This window comes from Pseudorasbora parva, chromosome 4 (genome assembly GCF_024679245.1).
Source record: "Pseudorasbora parva isolate DD20220531a chromosome 4, ASM2467924v1, whole genome shotgun sequence".
Lineage (NCBI taxonomy): Eukaryota > Metazoa > Chordata > Actinopteri > Cypriniformes > Gobionidae > Pseudorasbora > Pseudorasbora parva.
Genome location: NC_090175.1, coordinates 36651933 through 36672131, shown reverse-complemented (window position 1 = coordinate 36672131; position 20199 = coordinate 36651933). Strand labels below are relative to the sequence as shown.

Here is a 20199-nt window from a genome sequence, read left to right as displayed (position 1 = left end):
GCTTTAATCTCAATATGTCTGCAAATCCAGTACGACCTGAGACTTGTTTACAAATGACTCCGCAGTTAAATGAAGCGAACACTCGTACATGTCTTCCCCACATGAGCTGGAACTTCATTAAAAATGATCACACATTCCTAATATTAGGATCCAAAGGAAGCTTATGCAGTGACTGTGTTATTCCACAAGGAAAAACGCAATATCTTATCTTCTTCGGCATGTTTATCTCTGCTGGTTCGAGTGATCCGAACAGCTCCATGAGTCAGTGGGCGGGGCTACTGAACTACACATGCTTATTGTTCTGTAGAGGCGGTGTTTCTTCACTCGATGATGATGTCGTCCACACGATCGTTTTTTGGGCCTGGTGTCTATAAAAGCTTTTCTTTGACTAATAATTTAGTTTTCAGCTCTGAAATTTACAGGATATTCTTATATTCCCATGACATCAAAAGCTCAAGAGAAAGTTGATTTCTCAATTCATTAACCCTTTAATACAAAATAATGTATGCAGTTTTGTCAGATAATTTTAGGAAGCAATGTTTTTATTATATCTTTTGGATGAAAGATTTACAAAGTATTTGAATATTGTTTTTTGGCAAACAGATCTACATCAAAAGTTAAAATTATATGAAGTATGATGTAATTGACATTAGATGGTCTGTTGTTTTCATATCTTGTGTAACTGGAAGTGCTCTTGCCTAATTGTAGCTCATTCTTGATTGCGCTGACACTGTTTGTACACTATTTCAAATCTTAGAAAATTTTAGCTCTTCCAGCAGTGCTTTCAGGATGTTACACCATGTTTATCACACAAGTAAATGGAGTCTTGTTCATGTGAGAACATTTCTTCTTTATTGTAAAAAACATTCTTGGTTGGAGGAAGTGATGGCACAATGACTGCAATGACTGCTCTTTATGGCCTATATTGTTCATTTTTAAATGTAGTGAAAGACAGGAAAGGGTTTAAAAGGCCCTCGGGCATTACATTAACCTATGAATAATGATAAATAAAATCAATAAATCAAAAAAAAAAGAAAAAAGAAAATAGTTAAAATAATAAAATAAAAGAGTGCCACACTTGTGCATAACCTCCTCAGCTAGTCAGTTGCTCATAAACATCATGAGTTTAAGGAGCTTGATGTTGCACTTGATCAAACATATGTCCCTAAAATATTATTTTTAATTTGCATAATAAAATTTGCCTTTTTTTGTTGTGGTCCAGTTTAACACAAATAAATTTTAACTGAAAAAAACATTAGAGTTACAGGAAAGTACTTTGTGTGGAAGTCAATGGGGCACATTTGTAAATGTTAAAATGCTCACTGTTTCAAGTCAAAAGATATGGCCGATTCAAGACACAAGCAAATTGGCCGATTCCGATACCTATTGCCTATAAACTGGCCTTAAAAAAATAAAAATAAAAAATAATAATAATATCTGTAGCCAATTGAAATTAAAGGCAGCTACTACATTTTAGGCATCATCCAAACAAATGTCAAGGTTTAAAGCAAAAACAGAATGGTCTGACTTTACCTTTGTGAAATTATGCTTCATAAAACATACCTGCACAAAACAAAAACTGCAGACGGACTGAATAACAATGTAAATTTAAATGAAAAGCATGGTCTTAAAACCCACCATTTTAGCGGAGCATTTGATTGATTTGTCTTAAATTTTTTAGTTTTATTTATTTTATTTTATGTACTTATATATTGTTGTTGATTATTTTAATTCTGTAGCATTCTGAGATTGTGTTTAATATAAAGTGCATTACAATAAAATGTATTTATTATTATTATTATTATTATTATTATTATTATTATTATTATTAAATTCTCTCTCTGGCAGTTGGTGGCGCTTATGAAACAGCAGCAATATATAATTTCCTTGGTTACCACTGTACACAAAGCAGCACTGTGCTTATCAACACTAATTTAATAGGAATTATATGGATGTATCGTATGAAATAAAGCCATCAAAACATTTCTGAAGACAGTTGGTTCCCTACAGAGATGCATTCATATAAACACCCACCCCAAATTCAATATTTATATTTTTCTTCCAATATTTCAAGTATCACAAACAGTGAGCTTGTTGTGACTGGTACAGTCCGCGCTCTCTTCTTTGTGTTAATCTTCAGCGTGTCCTACCTCTGTTAACGTCATTTTTACAGACTGTAATATTTCCACACAAATGACAGTTTGGTAAATGAATGCAATGATAGAGCAGTCTGTCTGATGTAGTGGATCCCAGAACTCATTCGTAAATGTGGCATAATACCCTCCTGAAGCAGAAATGTGAAGATAGTGTATAAGAAGCCATAGTGTAGAGCATTCTCTCTCTCTCTCTCTCTCTCTCTCTCTCTCTCTCTCTCTCTCTCTCTCTCTCTCTCTCTCTCTCTCTCTCTCTCTCTCTCTCTCTCTCTCTCTCTCTCTCTCTCTCTCTCTCTCTCTCTCTCTCTCTCTCTCTCTCTCTCTCTCTCTCTCTCTCTCTGTGTGGTTGCTAGTGCTAATTTTCACACCTCCTGCTGTGATACGCCCTCTCATCCCTTCCTCTGCCCTCTGCCAACACCACAAATAGCTTCAGCTCCTGGCATCAACTGCATTCCATTAAGTCCAAAACATTTCACAATGTTTCTTTTCTTATTCATACACACTGATATTTAGGGCAGTATGCTTGTGTTATTGTGCATGTGTATTTCACTGGGGGTTGGGGGGGGGGGGGGGGGACGGAAACAAAAGTCAACCATTAACCATGTGCTTATTGTGCTTTTATTTTCCACCATTGAATTGTAGAGGGATGGTTGTGTGTCTGTGTTTGTTTAGGCAACTATGATGATCACGTTGACCAATTAGTAGCAAAACATTTATTGCTTGTGTGTTTATTGCTCTGTTATGTAGCAACCAGTAACTGTGGTCATCTATCACAATGCCGTGCCAAATCTAAATCTATTGGATCTATTGAAAACAGAGCTGATAATGTTCTTCTTTTTTATATTAGTCTTAATGTGAAGCGGAGCAAGTTGAAGTTTTAACTTTTACCGTATCCGGTTGGCAAAACTTCGAACACATTCTTAAGAATGACTTCAGTGCCGTTCGTTTTTACAAAGTGCAAACGGAACCTCTGCAACTCTGCCGTTTTGATGTTACGCTCGCCCACCGACTCTGTACACGATGTGATTGGCCTTACCAGAGTTTGGTTTTTCCAGCTCACAAGTCTATGGAGATTAGATATGCTGCCGCTAGGGTGCGTCTAGATTTCAACAGTTTTTATGACCCCTATTGAATTTAGGTTAAATTATATTGCTTCCATTGAAAGTGTTGTCGTGTTGGATATGACAAACCGCAGGCTAGAGTCCATCAGAAGTGTTAGGACAATAAAATTCAAATGTAATGATGAATGAATTCAAAGGTGTGGAATTATCCTATTGCTTAGGTGGTGCATATGTCTTAAAACTGTTAAGACGACAAATGTGAGAAGAATTACATTTAAAGGCAGTAGTTATCTTGAAGATATTTTTATGGAGAGATGGGACAAACATTAACACTATCCACACACACACACACACACACACACACACACACACACACACACACACACACACACACACACACACACACACACACACACACACACACACACACACACACAATATACTAAAAGACATTTGTTCCATGTTTTAATTACTATGTGATCTATATTATATACTTGAGTGTTCAATGTATGATCTGCAATACTTTAAGCAACTTGACTATTATTTGTTAGAGTCATACAGACACTTTGTGGGTAAAAGATTACATATGAAAATTATTATTTGCCTCCTTTGCATTGGAATTCTCTATTTTACCTTAATTACTACACTAATTGTAATATAAATAATAGAAGTAAAATATTTGAAGTGGTCATTAATGGACCATAATTATTGCACAAATAGTATTTAGTGGAGGGAGGAGCGGACAGACGGACGGACGCGAGGTGGAGCGGAGGGAGAGCTAAGGAAATGCAGCTGAACGAATATGCGTGCGTCTTTTATGGCGTAAAAAATATTAATTATTAAGCAATATGTGGTGGCCGGTGTTGATTCTGTGGCAGACCGCCACAAATTAGTCTATGTGGGAAACACTGCCATTGATTCTTAAGTATTCAAAATTTCTACTCATTTGATGTAAACCATTTTCTAATAGTTATAGGATGTGGAGAGCATTTTTGTCCCCTCCCCCTTTTATACATCATCAGACTCTTGGATCACACCACATTATGTACACTAATCTACAGTAAAAGCAGCTTAAGACATTAAAACAAAGTTGAACTCCGTTCAGCTACTAAGTGTCATTTGTATACGCCTACCCCCTGCATTATTCAAATTACCTACAACTTCCTGTTTCAGCGCACACAGGAAATGAGCAGTACTATTTCAAACATCAACTTTTTTTCTTTTGTGATGGGAAGTGATGCTACTGCCAGCAAAGTTGTGCATGTCTGTGTGTGAAATGTCAATCACATTTTAATCCCCTTTCAGTAAGATTTAAAAATAAAAAAAATAATAATAATGCTTTTATTTAGAAAGATTTTTATTTCAAAACACTGTTCTTTTGATCTTTATATTTAAATAATTATTTTTTAATCAGGTTCCAGTTTTAAGCTCCACAACTGTTTCAACAAGATGTTTCTTGAGCACCAAATCGTCATTTTAGAATGATTTCTGAAGGATCATGTGACTGACTGAAGACTGAAGTAATAATGCCTTGCCATCACAGGAATAAATTACATTTTTAAATACATACAAACAATAATAAAAAAGTAATTTTTAATTATATTTTTCAGTATTGCTGTTTTTTTTTTTTTTTTTTTTAGCAAAAAACATTGATTTCTCAATGTTAAGTGGTCTCTCATTTTTTTCCAAAGCTGTATTTTGATCAAATAAATGCAGCCTTGGTGAACAGAAGAGACATTAGAAAACCTTACCTCTTGATCTTTCGACATACAAGCTATAAAAATACTATACTATATTGTACTATAAACATATCCTTTAGGTTTCAGAACTCTTAACTTAGTCCACTTACTCTTTGTTAGTCCAAATCATAAAAAATTATAGACAACACGACTTCATTCTCTTCCACTGAAGAAAAGTGAAACCTCCAGTGGTCCGAATATGGCACTGAATTCTTGCACAGATTTGGGACCAGAGTCTGCGCAGTAGAGCGTAGGATGTAGAGGCGCGATATCAAAACCCCGCCCACACTTCCGCAGATGCAGAACAATTAATTATGCTGGTGTGAAATAAAAAGCTATGGAAATGTAGAAATTAAAGCTAACGCTCCAATCTCCTCCCAAAAATCCTGGAAAAAAAACTCAGAGAAGCCGTCAATCACAATGTCACATCCCCTGTTTTATACCATCAAATGAATGACTAAAACTAAAGTTATTTAAAAAACAAACACTTGAAATAAAGTAATCGTGATAAAACTAACTTGGTGAAAAAAAGATTTGAAGTGTAATTTTATTGTTTAGTTTGTCTCGCATCCATTAGAATACATGGAGGGGGATGGGGTTACGAGCTATACTGGGACGAACCACTTGGGGGATGATCAGGGTGGCTGAAGCATAGGCTTCAGTTTTTTTAGAAAGACAATGATGCGGTGCCGACTATTTTGGATCCATCAGTGACGTGAACACACAAGTGTGAGTAAAACCGGGTACACACTCTGATTTTGCCCATGGTTTGGCCGACAGAGAGAGACATTTTGCAAATCCTAAAAGATTCCTCTGATCCTAGGCTTAAATCTGAAATCTTTGAACGTTATTTTGACATGTTCACCCGGCAGCCGTTTAATGACCGCTGCAATACAATTTTTACTCAGATGAAATGCATTTTCTTGTGTGCATCCGTTTTAGTGCGCCTCAACTATCGTACAGTCTGACATTAATGACAACTTAAGCCCCGTTTCCACCAAAATTACCCGGAACAATTTGTACCAGGAACTTTTTTACAGGAACTTTTCTCCCCCCCAGACCTGCAGCTGTCTGCGTTTCGACCGCGATAAAGTTCCGAGAAGATTAGGCAAATTAGTCCGGTGATGTAGGACTGCGCGCGACTGCTCCTCCAAATCAGTGAAGGACATGTAATCATTTTTAAGTGTACCGATTGAAAGATTTAGTGAACTGTTTACATGAGACGTTATCTAAACCGATCTGGTGTTTACATGTGATGACTTTCAATCGCAATCATTTTGTCACATGCAGTTTGTCTGCCGCATCAAAAATGTCAACGCTGTTTTCTCCAGCAGCTGGAGTGTGTTGACTGTAGCCATAGCAACTCTTAACGGCCACCAGGACTAATACAGTATTATATTATAAGCTATTTGTTGTAAAGTGTAATAATCATCTCAGAAAAAAAAATCTTCTGTCAGGCTCAGTTAAAGTAAAAACTGCCTGGGGCAATATACGCTGTGTCATTACTCCATTATCTTCATAACTTACGAAATAAAAAGTTTACCCCTCAGAAAAATGTACTTTCCTCTCTCGTCAACATGAGCGCGGCGCGCGCCGTCACGTCATGTAAGGACACACACTTAAAAGTAATCGGTCAGGTCGTTTACATGGTGAAAAAAATTAATAACGAGTATGGAAGAGATTCAAGCTGTGCTGCTTTTGCTGGTTATGTATAGGTTTACTAAAGAGGTAATTAACAACGACAGAAAAGAGCACTAATATGCAGATTCAGCAGCATGCAGCATATTCAGAAAGCTTGTAAAGCTAGATTTAAAATGACAATGTATATTATTATCAGCTATTACGGACATTGAACGTGAGATGGCTGAGACGAACGCGCGCCATCAGACAGAGAGCAAGACTGATATTTACTGAACGCAGAACGAACCTCGCAAAAGACTTTTAAAAATGCCGGTTGAACTAAAATGCTGCCTGAGCTCAACCAATCAGCATGTTCAGCGCCCAAGTCCCGCCCTCGAAAGTTCCTGAACTTTGAAAAAGTACTACCTCGCGAGCAGGGCCGTTTGGAGGGGGAAATATTTACCCGGAACTTCATTTATACCCTGGTTCCTGCGGTCTAAACACACGAAGTACCACCCAAAGTTCCTAGTTCCTGGGTAAAGTTCCTGTGGTGGAAACGGGGCTTTAGATCTTACAGTGTGACATGGCTTACAGAGGAGATCTTGTTCATACATTCTGACAAGAAACAATCATAAAGGACTGTTAGAAATCGCACAGTGTGCACCTGGCTTAACAATGTTACCATGTCAAATTCTTCCCTTTGCTTCAGCATTTATGGGGTTAATGTGTTAGATTATCAGATACAGAAGAAAGCACGTAGAGAATGCTGCCTTTTGTTATTGTTTTGATCTGATCAGTATTCTGGAATAAAAGTTTCAGTGATCGAGATCTTCTGTTTTGTCATTAAGAAGACATTACAACATGTTTCATTGTATTTAAAACACGACTGTGCAATGACAATGTATAAATTTTAAACGTTCTAATTGGCATATAAGAATGAATGTACGACAAATAATGGTACATTCATTCATTATTCTGTTTACATGAAATACTGTGGTAACTCCAAGTACCGGTGCTTAAACTTTATTTGCTACAACCAAGACTAAGAAAGCATGTTATACACATAAATGTTTAACAGTTGTTTCAACTATGCAACAAAATATTTTTGAACATCAGAAGTTTTTAAAATAATTCCACACATGTAATGGCAGGGACATTTAATCTGCAAAACTATTACCCAGTCATAACGGTGTGTGTTTACTTCCAAGTCTTAAGTCTCGATGCATAGCCATTAAAACTCTTTTCTTAAAAAGAAAAACTAATTTTGAATTAGAAATTTTTTTTAATGTAAAAATCTGGATAACAGTATAAGTGGACCTTAGAGAACATTATAAAATAAAAAATAGGTTTGTGACCCCTTCAACTACTTGCTGTCTACAACTAGTCAGTAACTACACAGATTAAAGTTGTTAACCTCATGTGTTTGATTCACTAAAAATGACTGATTCGTAAGAGTCATTTGTTCAGGATTCAGACTACATAGGTTGGGCTCATATCGTACTAGAATAGTTTGCAAATTTTGGTGTAAAAAAATGGAAGTGATTCTGAATAATAATAACCGTAGTTCCCAACCATAACAGAGTGGCATGACAGCTAGTGAAGTGCCTTTCATACATATAACTGAAGAAATAAGTTCACTTAAAACTCTTTATTCTGTAGTTCCTGTTTCAGCATAGATACATACATGGTTCAATATCAAAATACACTTGGTAGTTGATCATCTGATGTTCATGCAAAACCATTTTTGCTGTGCTGTGATTCAGTGAATCTTTACACACTCTTTGAGCCAGTGTGCAGTGTTTCTGTTTTACCTCCAGGTAATATGTTTAGGGTACAACATTGTGCTTTAGAAAAAGTCAAACACTTGATTGTGTTTTTGCTGACATTTCTTGTCAGGATCATGAAATGTTTTGAGGGGTTCTATAGCTGCTCTCACCATCCATCAGCTGCCATTTGATAACATGGCCAGCTGATGAACTTTTAGATCCGGTATCAGATCTACCCAGTGTCTTTTATACACTCACTCAGTTATAGTTGAGCTCTGTGTAGCTCTGTGTAGTCGAGAATTTAGAGGTGACTTCCAAAAAGGTTAATAATGTGAACGTATTTGTGTATGTGAACCAGTGTGATAATGGCCAGACAGAGTATATGGGGCCCAGGAACCTGTGACCTTTTTTCGTCTTCTTTTTTATTTTATTTTAAATCAATCCATATTTGATGTACTTCCAGGTTTTCCAGGTTTGGTTTACTTTGTCCATTTGCCTTTTATGGAGAACTTTGAAGGCTGTTCAGAGTTATAAACAAGCTCTCTAATGCTCCGATGCTACATAAAAGTAATTTTGGTTTGTTTCATATGTTCTTTCCTGGAACTGGTACAGAAGTGATTCATACCTAGAGTTCTCCTCTTTCTTTTGGTAATCACTTACGAAGGCCACTCATATGTGCGTCTTCATGTCAAAGATCCCAGCTGTTGAAAGCCTGGACAAGCCACTGACAGTGTGACGAGAGGAAGGGTTCCCCCACGACTCAACAGATGGTCTGTTCTACTGACCAGAACCCCCTAGAGCTCCAGTTTTTGAACATTTAAAAACAAGAATTAGATAAAAGAGGGGTCTGGCATTTTATTAATAAAACAAATGAGATTATGTATAACTATTTCAAGCTGGTTATGATAAATATTTGTGCAGTTCCTCAAGATGAGCTATTATTGCTTTGAGATGTGTGGTTTTAAAGGGGCTGTAGGTACGTTTTTGACTGTACTAAACTAAAGCATAAATATACCATTACATTTTTGCAGATATATTTAGGAAACATGCCAAGTTCACATACTCGTTTCTCTGAAAAAGAATGATACAGCCAGTTATTTAACTTTGAAATGTGCGTTCCATGTTGTTTTTCCCCAATAGTATTTCACCACCACAGGTTGCCAGTGTGTGGAAAACACAGCATATTACAGCCATAGAACCCAGTGAACAAGCTGGGTCATAGATCACAGAAACAAGCTTTTGAATCGGTTGCTTTTTTTATTTGCTTTGATTATATTAGTGTGATTTGTCCTTTTGAAGTATTCATTAAAAGAACCAACTCAGAAGAGTCATTCGTTTCAGGAATCAGGCTTCTCAGCCTGTGTTGTTGTTAATTCACTAAAAGCAATCATGAGTCATTTGTTTTTGAATCACACTACTTTTTTTTATTTTTTTGCATGCAACCTTTGAGGACAACTTAACAAAATAGTTTTTCATATTGCATTATTTTAATAACAGACTGTGAATTTGCATTTATACACAAGATAAAATATGAATTTAATTTATTTTGCCATGGTGCTAAAGATTCTGCAGTGAATAAATGTTCATGCAGGGAACCTTCTTCATGATAATATTTGAAAGCGTGACACAGTGACATCTGCAGTTAAAATCTTTGGGAAAATATGTAAATGTATACTCTGCCTGGGCAAAAAAAAAAAGAAGTTGCTGTTTGGATTTAAATAGGAAAATGCTTAACTCAACGATTGTATCATTACTGCAGTGATTTATTATGTTTCTAGCATGTTATATGTTTGGTGACACTTCTTCTAACCCTAATTGATGGAGCGTGTCTGTTTTCTGATTTTAAACAACCATGTAGGAAGACATCATGGCCATATTCCAGGTTTCAAGATTCATCAGGCTCAAATTTTGAAGGAATGGTTGGGAGGGAACTTGGGGAATCATTTCCACACATAATAGAAGAAACATAATAACAACTGCAATAATGATCTAATCATAGACTCTTAAAGGCACAATGTTTAAGATATTTAGATTTAAAATATACTAAAACACTAGAACAATGTTACATATTTTGTTGACTTGTGTATTTGCATTATCCCAAATGTTTCCAAGAATGTTTAAATCTAGAGAAATAAGCATTTTTAACCAGGACACAGACCTTGTCAGTGTGTCGCCTATCAATGACGACATACCCTCGATTTCCAGTTTTATTCTATAGAAACCATGGAAACGCTAAAGTCTAGAGTTTGACCGTATTTAAGTATTTTTACTTTCCAAGTAATTTTGTTTCTTTTCAACATTCCAAAACATAATATTGTACTTTTTACTGCAATACATTTCATATTGAATATAATTTATTGTAATTAATTATTAAAGGTAAGAAGAAAACAACTTTTATGAAATATGCAGTAAAAAGTATGACATTATATGTATATGTTATGCTTTGGAATGTAGGGAAGTAAAAGTTTTCCAAAGAAAAACACTGATAAAGTATACGAGTAGAAAGTAAAAATACTCCACTACTGTCCGCCCTGCTATAGACGCTTTAATATATTATGTGCTTTATTAGAAAGGTGAGCAAATCTTTGGATTTATTAATCGACAGAAAACGAATCATTGTAGCTCAACACAGTCCTATTGTTTAAATAAGTAAACCATGCAAGTACCATGTTTTACCATGCCTAATATATAATATTGGCAGGGCAGTGTATATACATAGACAAAAAAAAGTGTATGTATATTATATTGTATGTATATTCTTTTTTTTGCACAACCCCTGAAATTAAGTATAGTGTAGAAAGGATTGGGAATTTTAAGAATCTACATCACAATTAATCGGAAAATTTAATTTGTACTTTTTTTTAATTTCACGAAACACAAGGATGTTTATTATCACGCAGTACCAAAGCTCAGCAAAACTTTTCGGAACAACTTCATAGCTCTTTTTGTTTGCCCTGTTCACCTGCATTAGTAGGTGTTTTCAAAGAAACAGATAATTTATAAAGTATTAGGTGAGTATAAACAAAGGTGTTGATCATTTGGTCTGCTTTGCCCTGCTGCCCACTTAAGCTTCCTGTTTTTTTTTAGTTTCCTGTCACCCTTTTGCCACACTTGTGTAGTATTTTCTCTGGTGTTTGTTATTTATTATAGCTCACTTTGAAGTTTCTGTGTTGTTAACTTGATAGCTGATGGACGTTCACTTAACTTTTCTCTATCTTTCTCTAATACTCAAAATACTGTCTGCGGGTCCTTAAAAAGTCTTAAAAAGTCTTAAATTCAGATTTGATGGGTCTTATTTTTGGTCACATTACCGTGACATTTTCTCCAGTCTGACGGACACAGTGACTGTTATCATTGGACAAACCGCTGATTTCACACCGCTGCAACGTTATTTGCGCGTCGTCATCAGAGAGAAGTGCGGCGCAGAATCCAGTTGAACTACAGCTAACGTTAGCTGACCAGCCTCACAACTAGTTCAAAAGGGTTTGTGCAAGTTTACACAAATGGCAGCATCATATCCCAAAAATGATTTTTCTGATTTTATAACATTCAGCATAGTTCAGCGATGGCTAGTTTATTACTGATGTCAGTGTTGTGCTGCTGAGGCTCGCACGCGCTGTTAGTGAAAAACATTCAATCTGGAAATAAAATGAACGCCATGGCAAACGTTAAGAAATTCACAGAAAAACATACTAGGGTAAAAATTCAACATGTTTAGTTTATTTGTAATATAGGCATATAGTTAAATAATATATCATGACAAGGGAGCTATTTTGTTGTGTTTATTCTGGGGTGTTGGTAGTTCTTTCTTTCGCTACAACTAATAGTTTGCTGTATTACAACTACAAATGAGACCAACCATTTGACTAGGTGAAATCTGCAGATACCCTGTGTATTGTAAATGCGGTACGAGTGTTTCTCAGGAGGAATGGAGTCACTCCCTGAGACTGCCAACAAACTATGCTGTTTGTGGTTTATTAACGTTCATGCATGTGAAAAGATAACATTGTGTGAAAAGTAAATTTACTTTCGTTTTGTCGAACTGGTGAAATGTTTGTTCCAGCAAAAAAATTCAAAATAAATAACAAACAACAAAATTAGTTCTCAGTGCTGTATTTGAATAAGGCTTTTGGATCATGAGATCTGCAGTTAACTTAAATGGCGTCGAAAATGCTTGGTTACATGGGCTGCATAGTCATATTGTTTTGATTTGTTCACATGTCACTGCTTAGCAGCATATCATAAAAGTTTTCCCTCCTTCCTCAGAGAGCAACTCTTAATCCTTCCTGATGGTTTTGATTCTCTTGCTTTGTATTTTTTAGAGCACTTTTTCATTTAAAAAAGCATCAATCTACATGACTTTTCACATTTCTTTCTTTTCTCCTCCTCAGCTCTTCGTTTTATGTGCAGGAGAGTGGGAGACGGCTCCAGTTTCGGCCGCCCACACTGGACTTCGGTCTACAGTAAGAGTTTTACAGTTTATACATTTTACCCACAAATATCAGCAAACACTTTGTCCATAATAGGCTTATAAACATTTTAAGTAATGGCAATGTCAGAAAAAAATATTTCCATTTTTTAAAACCATTATAATATATTAAATATATATATATTTTAAAATATATTAAAAGACCCCCCTGTGGTGAAAATCAATGTTTATATGTCTATGTGGTGTTTTTAATATGCTTTAAGACAAACAATGTGCAAATTCAACAGTCTCAAAAACACGGTTTGCAATCCCTGGTGTTTCTTACCTCACAAACTACCTAGTAACCAATCACGTCAATGTGGAGGCGGGCTTTAGCATATCATTAACTATGCTCTGAAGCAGGGCAGCCTAGAGAGAAGCCAGGTAATCCCGGTATATTTTTCTGTTGATATGAAAAAAAAAACCTACACCCCATTAGGCTAAACTTTGTTCATGTTGAAATGTGGAAGACTTTTTCGTTAGTGTTGTTGTTTAATGAATAGTACTTACTTACCAGATTGTCATTTTGACCAAAAAGTGCATTTGTTTTTTTTAAGGAACATGTGCATACAATAATGTATTTGAACATTCAATGTCCATGAATGTAACAAAAACTAAATGTAAACTTTATATGCGAGAAACTCTGTGAGTGGACTCAAATGGCATTACAGGAAACTGAAAAGGTGACAGGGGAACAATCATGTTGTGAATCATGTAAATGAAGATATTCATTTATATTTATCCAGACCTGGCTCATAGTAAAAGTTATGTTTGGGGCAAAATATAACTAAACATCTTTATATAATACAAAGATTTACAAAGATTATTAATTTAGAAATTTGCTTGTTAAATATGATACAGTAGGCTATATATAATATATTAAAAAATATGCATTATGCTTATTGTTAAACAGAATTTTACAAAGAATGTTCTAAAATGTTGTAACACGCATTGCCAAACAATCTTTTTCAATGTATTTATACCCTCGAACCAGCAACGAATCCTGGGGGATACAAACATTAAAAAAAATAAAAAATTATAATCCCAAGAAGATGGAAAAAGGCAATAAATACATTTTCAGATTTATTTTTATGGTCTTGCCATTTAAAGGGTTAATGTCTGCTCTATTTTAAAGCTGAACTTGGCTTGTGACTGAACTCTGCAGACAGGATGACCAAATATGGCTGGAGTTTATTTTCTTCTGATGGAAGAACAGTGGCAGAGTTTGGACTGCATTGGTTTCATTTTGACCTTAAGAAATGACTAGAGTTGTAGACGTTTTAATGAGTATAGTTCCATTTGGTGGAAGTGTTACTGCATGTTGTGACCTTTCCTTAGGACAACACAGAGCCAGATTTCACAGCTGTGTGTGCAAAATATTATAGGTGTGATTAGATCTGCAACAACTTAGATAAACTTGATAATACTTGTTAATGAACATGCTTATTTACATTGGAAACTTAAAATATTTTTTTTAGTGCAAATGTTATTTATATGGTTGAACACAAGTTCCTTATATCTAATATATCAACCTTATATCTAAAGGTGTAGGTCAGGGCACATTTAACATTTAAAAAACATTTCCTCAAATGCAAATAATTTTAATTACCAATAGCTTCCTTATGATCGGCCAAGGTGTCCCTTTTCGCCGTGACATTACTAATGTTTTATTTTTAAAAACAATTTTAATGAACAATGTTTTTATGAAGAAATGAGTCATCCAAACAAGAAGTATGTATTGTTGTTAAACTTGAAATATTTAGAGCATGTGCATACATGTCAATCATAAGTAAGGGAGTGCACACCCAATATAATGAGATGTCATATAAGGTATCTTTACTAGTGAAAGACAAGTAATGAAATGATTATTTTCTCTAGTTTTAGGCCTAATAACATCTGGCAAAGGGACTACCAATGAAAACTAGCCTTTGGGCTGTTTTGGGTACATTTATATTCATGAATGTTGATTAATGTACACGGTCCCTTTTTAAAAATAAATAAATAAATATTAAATTTAATATATCACATTATCCCTGTTTCCCCCTCTTAGATTTTAGCTAGTTTAATGTTCTTTTAACATATTTTTATTAATATTTTAATCATTTTATATCAATTAAATGATTCTCAAAATGCATCCCTTGCTACAATAAACACTTTAGATGTTGGGGAATCTTAAGTTGGTCTTCAAACAGTATTAGGTCCAAAAATGCACAGTGTGTCTTCAATGATTATGAAAAACCCGACCGCTTTATTTGTTTTGTAGGGCTGTAAATCTCGGTTGACAGTGGATCCATTTGATTCACGATTCTTTGTTTTTCAAGCGCAATACAAACATTGTAAATCCGAGTGACTAGAGATGGGAAGGTTAATTTTAAAAATGTAATTCAGTATTTAATCAGTAACTTTATCCAAACATTACAGCCTGAAAGTAGTTACCCTCTGGATTTCCTCAAGGCCTCAAAAACAAATAAAAGAGAAAAACAATAGGCAAGGCAAGTTCATTTATATAGCATGTTTCATACACAGTGGCAATTCAAAGTGCTTTCCTCAGAAATGGAATTAAAATATTCATAAGAGAATAAAATAAAAACATTAATCACCCCTAACTGGACTGGAAGAAAATGGAGAGTCAGGTTTACGATTTTACTGTTTATATTTATCAGGTAACTGTGCATTTAAACACTACTGTTGCAGACAAATCTTCTTAGAATCACCAGTGCTATACATATCTATCCATCAGAGCAGATCTAAATGGATCGCCCTCGCATTGGAGGAATTTCAGAATAAAAATATTTGTCAGGTAACTGTGTGTTTAAACTGCACTCTTGCAGACCGATCTTCCTGGCCTAACTCCAGGGCTAACTTTAAAAATATTTGTCAGGTAACTGTGTTTAAACAGTACCCTTGCAGACCAATCTTCCTGGCCTGATTCCAAGGGCTAACTTTAAAAATATTTGTCAGGTTACTGTTTCTTTAAACCGCACTTTTGCAGAGGAGTATTCCTGGCCTAACTCCAGGGCTAACTTTTAAAAAAATATATTTGTCAGATAACTCTGCGCTTGAACAGTACCCTTGCAGACAAGTCATCCTGGCCTAACTCCGGGGCTAACTTTAAAAATATTTGTTAGGTAACTGTCCATTTGAACAGTACCCTTGCAGACAAATTATCCTGGACCCACCAAGGCTATACAGACCTATCCATCAGAGCAGATCTAAACAGATCAACCTAAAGCCGGAGGGATTTCGGTTTAAAAATATTTGTCAGGTAACTGCTTTTAAACAGTACCCTTGCAGACAAATCTTCCTGGCCCAACCACCAAGGCTATACAGATCTATCTATCAGAGCGGATCTAAACGGATGGTCCTCACTCCGGAGGGATTTTGGTTTATCGCTCTCCCATCTCTTCCACTCTTCCACCTTATATATGTCCAGCCAGACATACTGTATATAATATAAGGGAGATGATTGAATGACTGGATGGAATAAATGGTATTTTGTATACCAAATAGGCCATATTGTTTTATCTTTTAACATGTTATATTATAAAAAGTTTGTTAAATGATATATAAATACTATATTTATATAATATCTTGCCCCATATAAATGTAATGTGATTGGGAATATTATAAAACATTTATACAGAATTAAAGCCTAAAGATTAGCCACTCTTGCCAAACCAAATCATTACTATCTTTTGGTTTTAAATATCAAATACATTTCTGTGCAGGTGTTTTGATACTAGCTGCTCTAGATACATAGAGGTGTATTGCATAATAATGTTTCTTTGCACATGTATGCACAAGTAGGTAGTAGTCTACGCCTTTCCCCCAAAACTTGTTCCTGCAATGATGCAACACCTACTACTGCATAACCAGAGAGAGAGACACAGAGAGAGAGAAACAAACATGTCCTTGTTTTGTCTGGTTGCTAATTTCATCAGTGCTTCTGCACCACCATCTACATCTTATTATCTGCCTTACACACACACACACACACACACACACACACACACACACACACACACACACACACACACACACACACACACACACACACACACACACACACACACACACACACACACACACACACACACACACAGCCCTCACACTCCCAACACCTCTTCCATTAGGACACATGGACAACAGCCTAGACTTGGAATGGCAATTCTCAGGCATTGTTATATAATTACAAGTTATACTGGATTTCAATTTTGGAAACCTCTTGGAAACTATCTTTTTCATGACTGATATTATATGACATAATATATGACTGATATTTATGCACAAACTTTTTATTGTTTTAATTTATTTGTATATGTGCAATAATAACTTGATCATAAAACAACTTCAACAATAATAATTTATTTAAATTTTATTATGTCATATATTAAAAATAATGGTTGTTGTTATTATTATTATTATTATTATTATTATTACTCTTTATATTATTGGTGTTGTTGTTTAAGCCATTACATTTCTAAATTATGCCATTGTTATATTATAAATTGAATCAGAATACATTTTCTACGTTTTGATATGTCAAAAATTTATTTTTGGTAAAACTTTATTTTATAGTGTCATTACTATAGTAATAACTATAAATAATGCATAATTACATGCAACTAACCCAATAGTAAGTACATGTTTAATAATTTTATTCAGCACTTAAATGTATAATTACAGTGTAGCAAAGACATCTTAAAATAAAATGTAACCATATTTGTTTATTTCTTTTACGGAAAAGTTTTCTTTTAGCTACAAACCAAAAATACTGTTTCGGTAATTACATATGGATGACTATGTAATCCAACCTGGTATACTGTTTTGAGTATCATATTATCATGTTAAAACAGATGTAGATCATTTCTTTAGCAACTGTTCTTCCAGCTCTTGATATTTTATTGGAACATATTTTGTGTATTTGTACTCTTGATTTTTTTCTTTTATTTTTGTCATGGTTGACATCTTTTTCTGTTGTAGCTTATCCATGCTGTGTGCATGAGATAAACTCTGAAACAGTCAAAATGCTTTATTGGACAATCACCAGTTAAACAATACTTGAAAAAAATTTCAGACTAAATGGTTTTGCTGTTGATACAGAACTCATTGCGATTTTTAAATCGGTCTAATGTTATTCTTTTTTTTCTTTTTTTTTTTACTTATCTAAATGATTATTTCTTACTTGATGATGTTTCTTATTTTAATAGTTGTTTGTCTTTAATAGTCTTATTTTAATAATTTTAATTCTAATAATTGTCCATACAGCTGTTGGATGCTATTCTTTACAGAAACAGCAAATGGTGCAGATAACGGGTTAACAAGTTGGTTACCTAATCTGTGCATTAAAATAGTTGAGTTTTGGTATCTCTAGATGTAGTAGTCAGTACACTTATGAACGCTTAAGATTCACTGCTGGTGAGATCTGGATCTGGAGGCGTTTTTATTGGTCTCCGTGTTTCACATGCTGATATTCACACACCTCTTTTGAAGCTGGCCTTTGACCACAGGAACATCATAACATAAAGAGCTGAGCTGCTAAGCTTTCTGTGGTTAGAATAAGCTTTGAAAGGTCAACTCAAGTCTTTTAATAGATGTTTGTGGCTTTGAATGACATTTACTTTCATCTTTACTCAAGTGTTGTAACACCGTTGAACCGTTCTCATTGTGATGCTTTAGGGAAGCGTGCGCTGTGAGAGTCAGCCGTTTCTGTCCAGAGACTTAAATAAATGATCTCTTTTTGAACAAGGTTATGCTTCAAGGCAAGAACGTTCATATAAGTGTAACATTCCCTGACGTATCAGTCATTTAGATCAGCTTTTCTGTTTCACAATGGTTACGTTTACAGTGACACGCTTTAACCGAAACATTCTGGTGAATGTGATTTTGGAGTCTATAATGCAGTATTCGCTCTTTAACATGTGGATCTGTCGTTCTGCAGGCCGGTTGGGCTGCCAAGAGCTGAAACCGTAAATATCCACAATCCCAGCCCAGAGTTCCCAGTCTCTCTGCTTTCGGTGTTTACATCCAGCAGTTTTCACATGCCTTCCTTCCACAGAAGGGTAAGTATGTACTCCAGTCCAATCCAAGCATTTGGTCCTCTCTCCCTCTTCCTCTACATGAATTTAATCAGTCTCATTGTCCCATATACTTTGTGTGTAATCCAGTGTTTCTTGTCATTCCGTTTCTTGTAGATGTTATTTTCTTTTGTGTTACAGGTAATTCCACCCAGAGGGACAACATCTTTTAAAATCATTTTCCTCCCAACAGTGGAGGGCAATGAAGAAATCTCTTTATTTATTAACACATCAAACCATGGGATGATATCATACCAGGCGAGTTGTATAAAACTATAGCATTACAGTCACTTTTGCACTTTTTAGAGGTTTCATGTATGCATAACATATTACTTAGGGGCACATATGGGATATATTCACATTTTAAAGAGGTTTATTTAGCTTGGCAGCAGTGCAAATTCAGCCGGTTACATAAAATGAAAATGATGTTGTAAATGGTACTCCCATAGTTAGTGATCACTTAAGAATGCTTGTTTTTTTCCCTCCCTCAACCAAAGTGCGTGTTTCAGCCAATCATTTTGGGTAAAATCACATGACATAATATTCAAGACCAAAGCTTCGCCCAGGGCAATTTGCGTGCAGTTTGCTTTTCTCATGTTTATCTGCCTTACTCTTTATATGTCATCTTATATCTTATAACTCTTATATCTGATATTCTTTCAAATGTTTAAAAAATTTAACCAAATTAAGGTCTCTATCATTCTGGAAATGTAGGGCAGTTATTTATTATAATACATAGTGATTAGCAACAAGCTTGATGGTGCAGATTCCTTTGAAATAACCAGAATAGTGTGATGCTTTATGACTGTCATCAAACAAATTCACTAGTCAGCAAAGCAATCTGCACTGGCATATATTAGTATTCAGGTCATGTAGCATACGTTGCAAATGTCTTCTGTAGGCATGTTTTCATTATGAATAAGTTCCTGGTGATCTGATAGAAGCTGTAACACCATGGTGTTCATACTTTATGTATGAACGAAACTCTATTGATATGCTGATTATCGTACAAGTGAAAAGTTTGGAAACGCCTACTAAATCTTTATTTTACTACCGCTAAAAAAATTGGGGTTGGTAAGATTTTTCTTTAAATGTCTTTGAAAGAAGTCTCTTATGCTTAAGAAGTCTACATTTATTAACAGTAAAGTAATTTTGACACAAAAAAAATGGTTTACTATTTTATTTATATTTTAAAATGTTATTTCTTCCTGTGAGTATTTAGCAGCCATTACTCTAGTTTTCAGTGTCTGATTAATATATAAACAGTAAAAAAAGATAATTAAAAAATATATATTATTCGAGTATAACTTTCAAA

At 35.0% G+C, this 20199-nt stretch overlaps 1 protein-coding gene across 4 annotated transcripts in view; it reads left to right on the top strand.

Annotated features, from left to right (window-relative positions):
- The window catches only part of tmem131l (transmembrane 131 like), a 69700-nt gene that overhangs the window by 22030 nt on the left and 27471 nt on the right, over window positions 1-20199 (top strand). For all 4 annotated transcript variants that reach the window (XM_067441662.1, XM_067441660.1, XM_067441661.1 and 1 more), the window contains exons 4-6: window positions 12731-12802; window positions 18749-18869; window positions 19026-19142. In XM_067441662.1, coding sequence (XP_067297763.1) covers window positions 12731-12802; window positions 18749-18869; window positions 19026-19142 — 310 coding nt within the window. The remainder of the gene's footprint in view (window positions 1-12730; window positions 12803-18748; window positions 18870-19025; window positions 19143-20199) is intronic.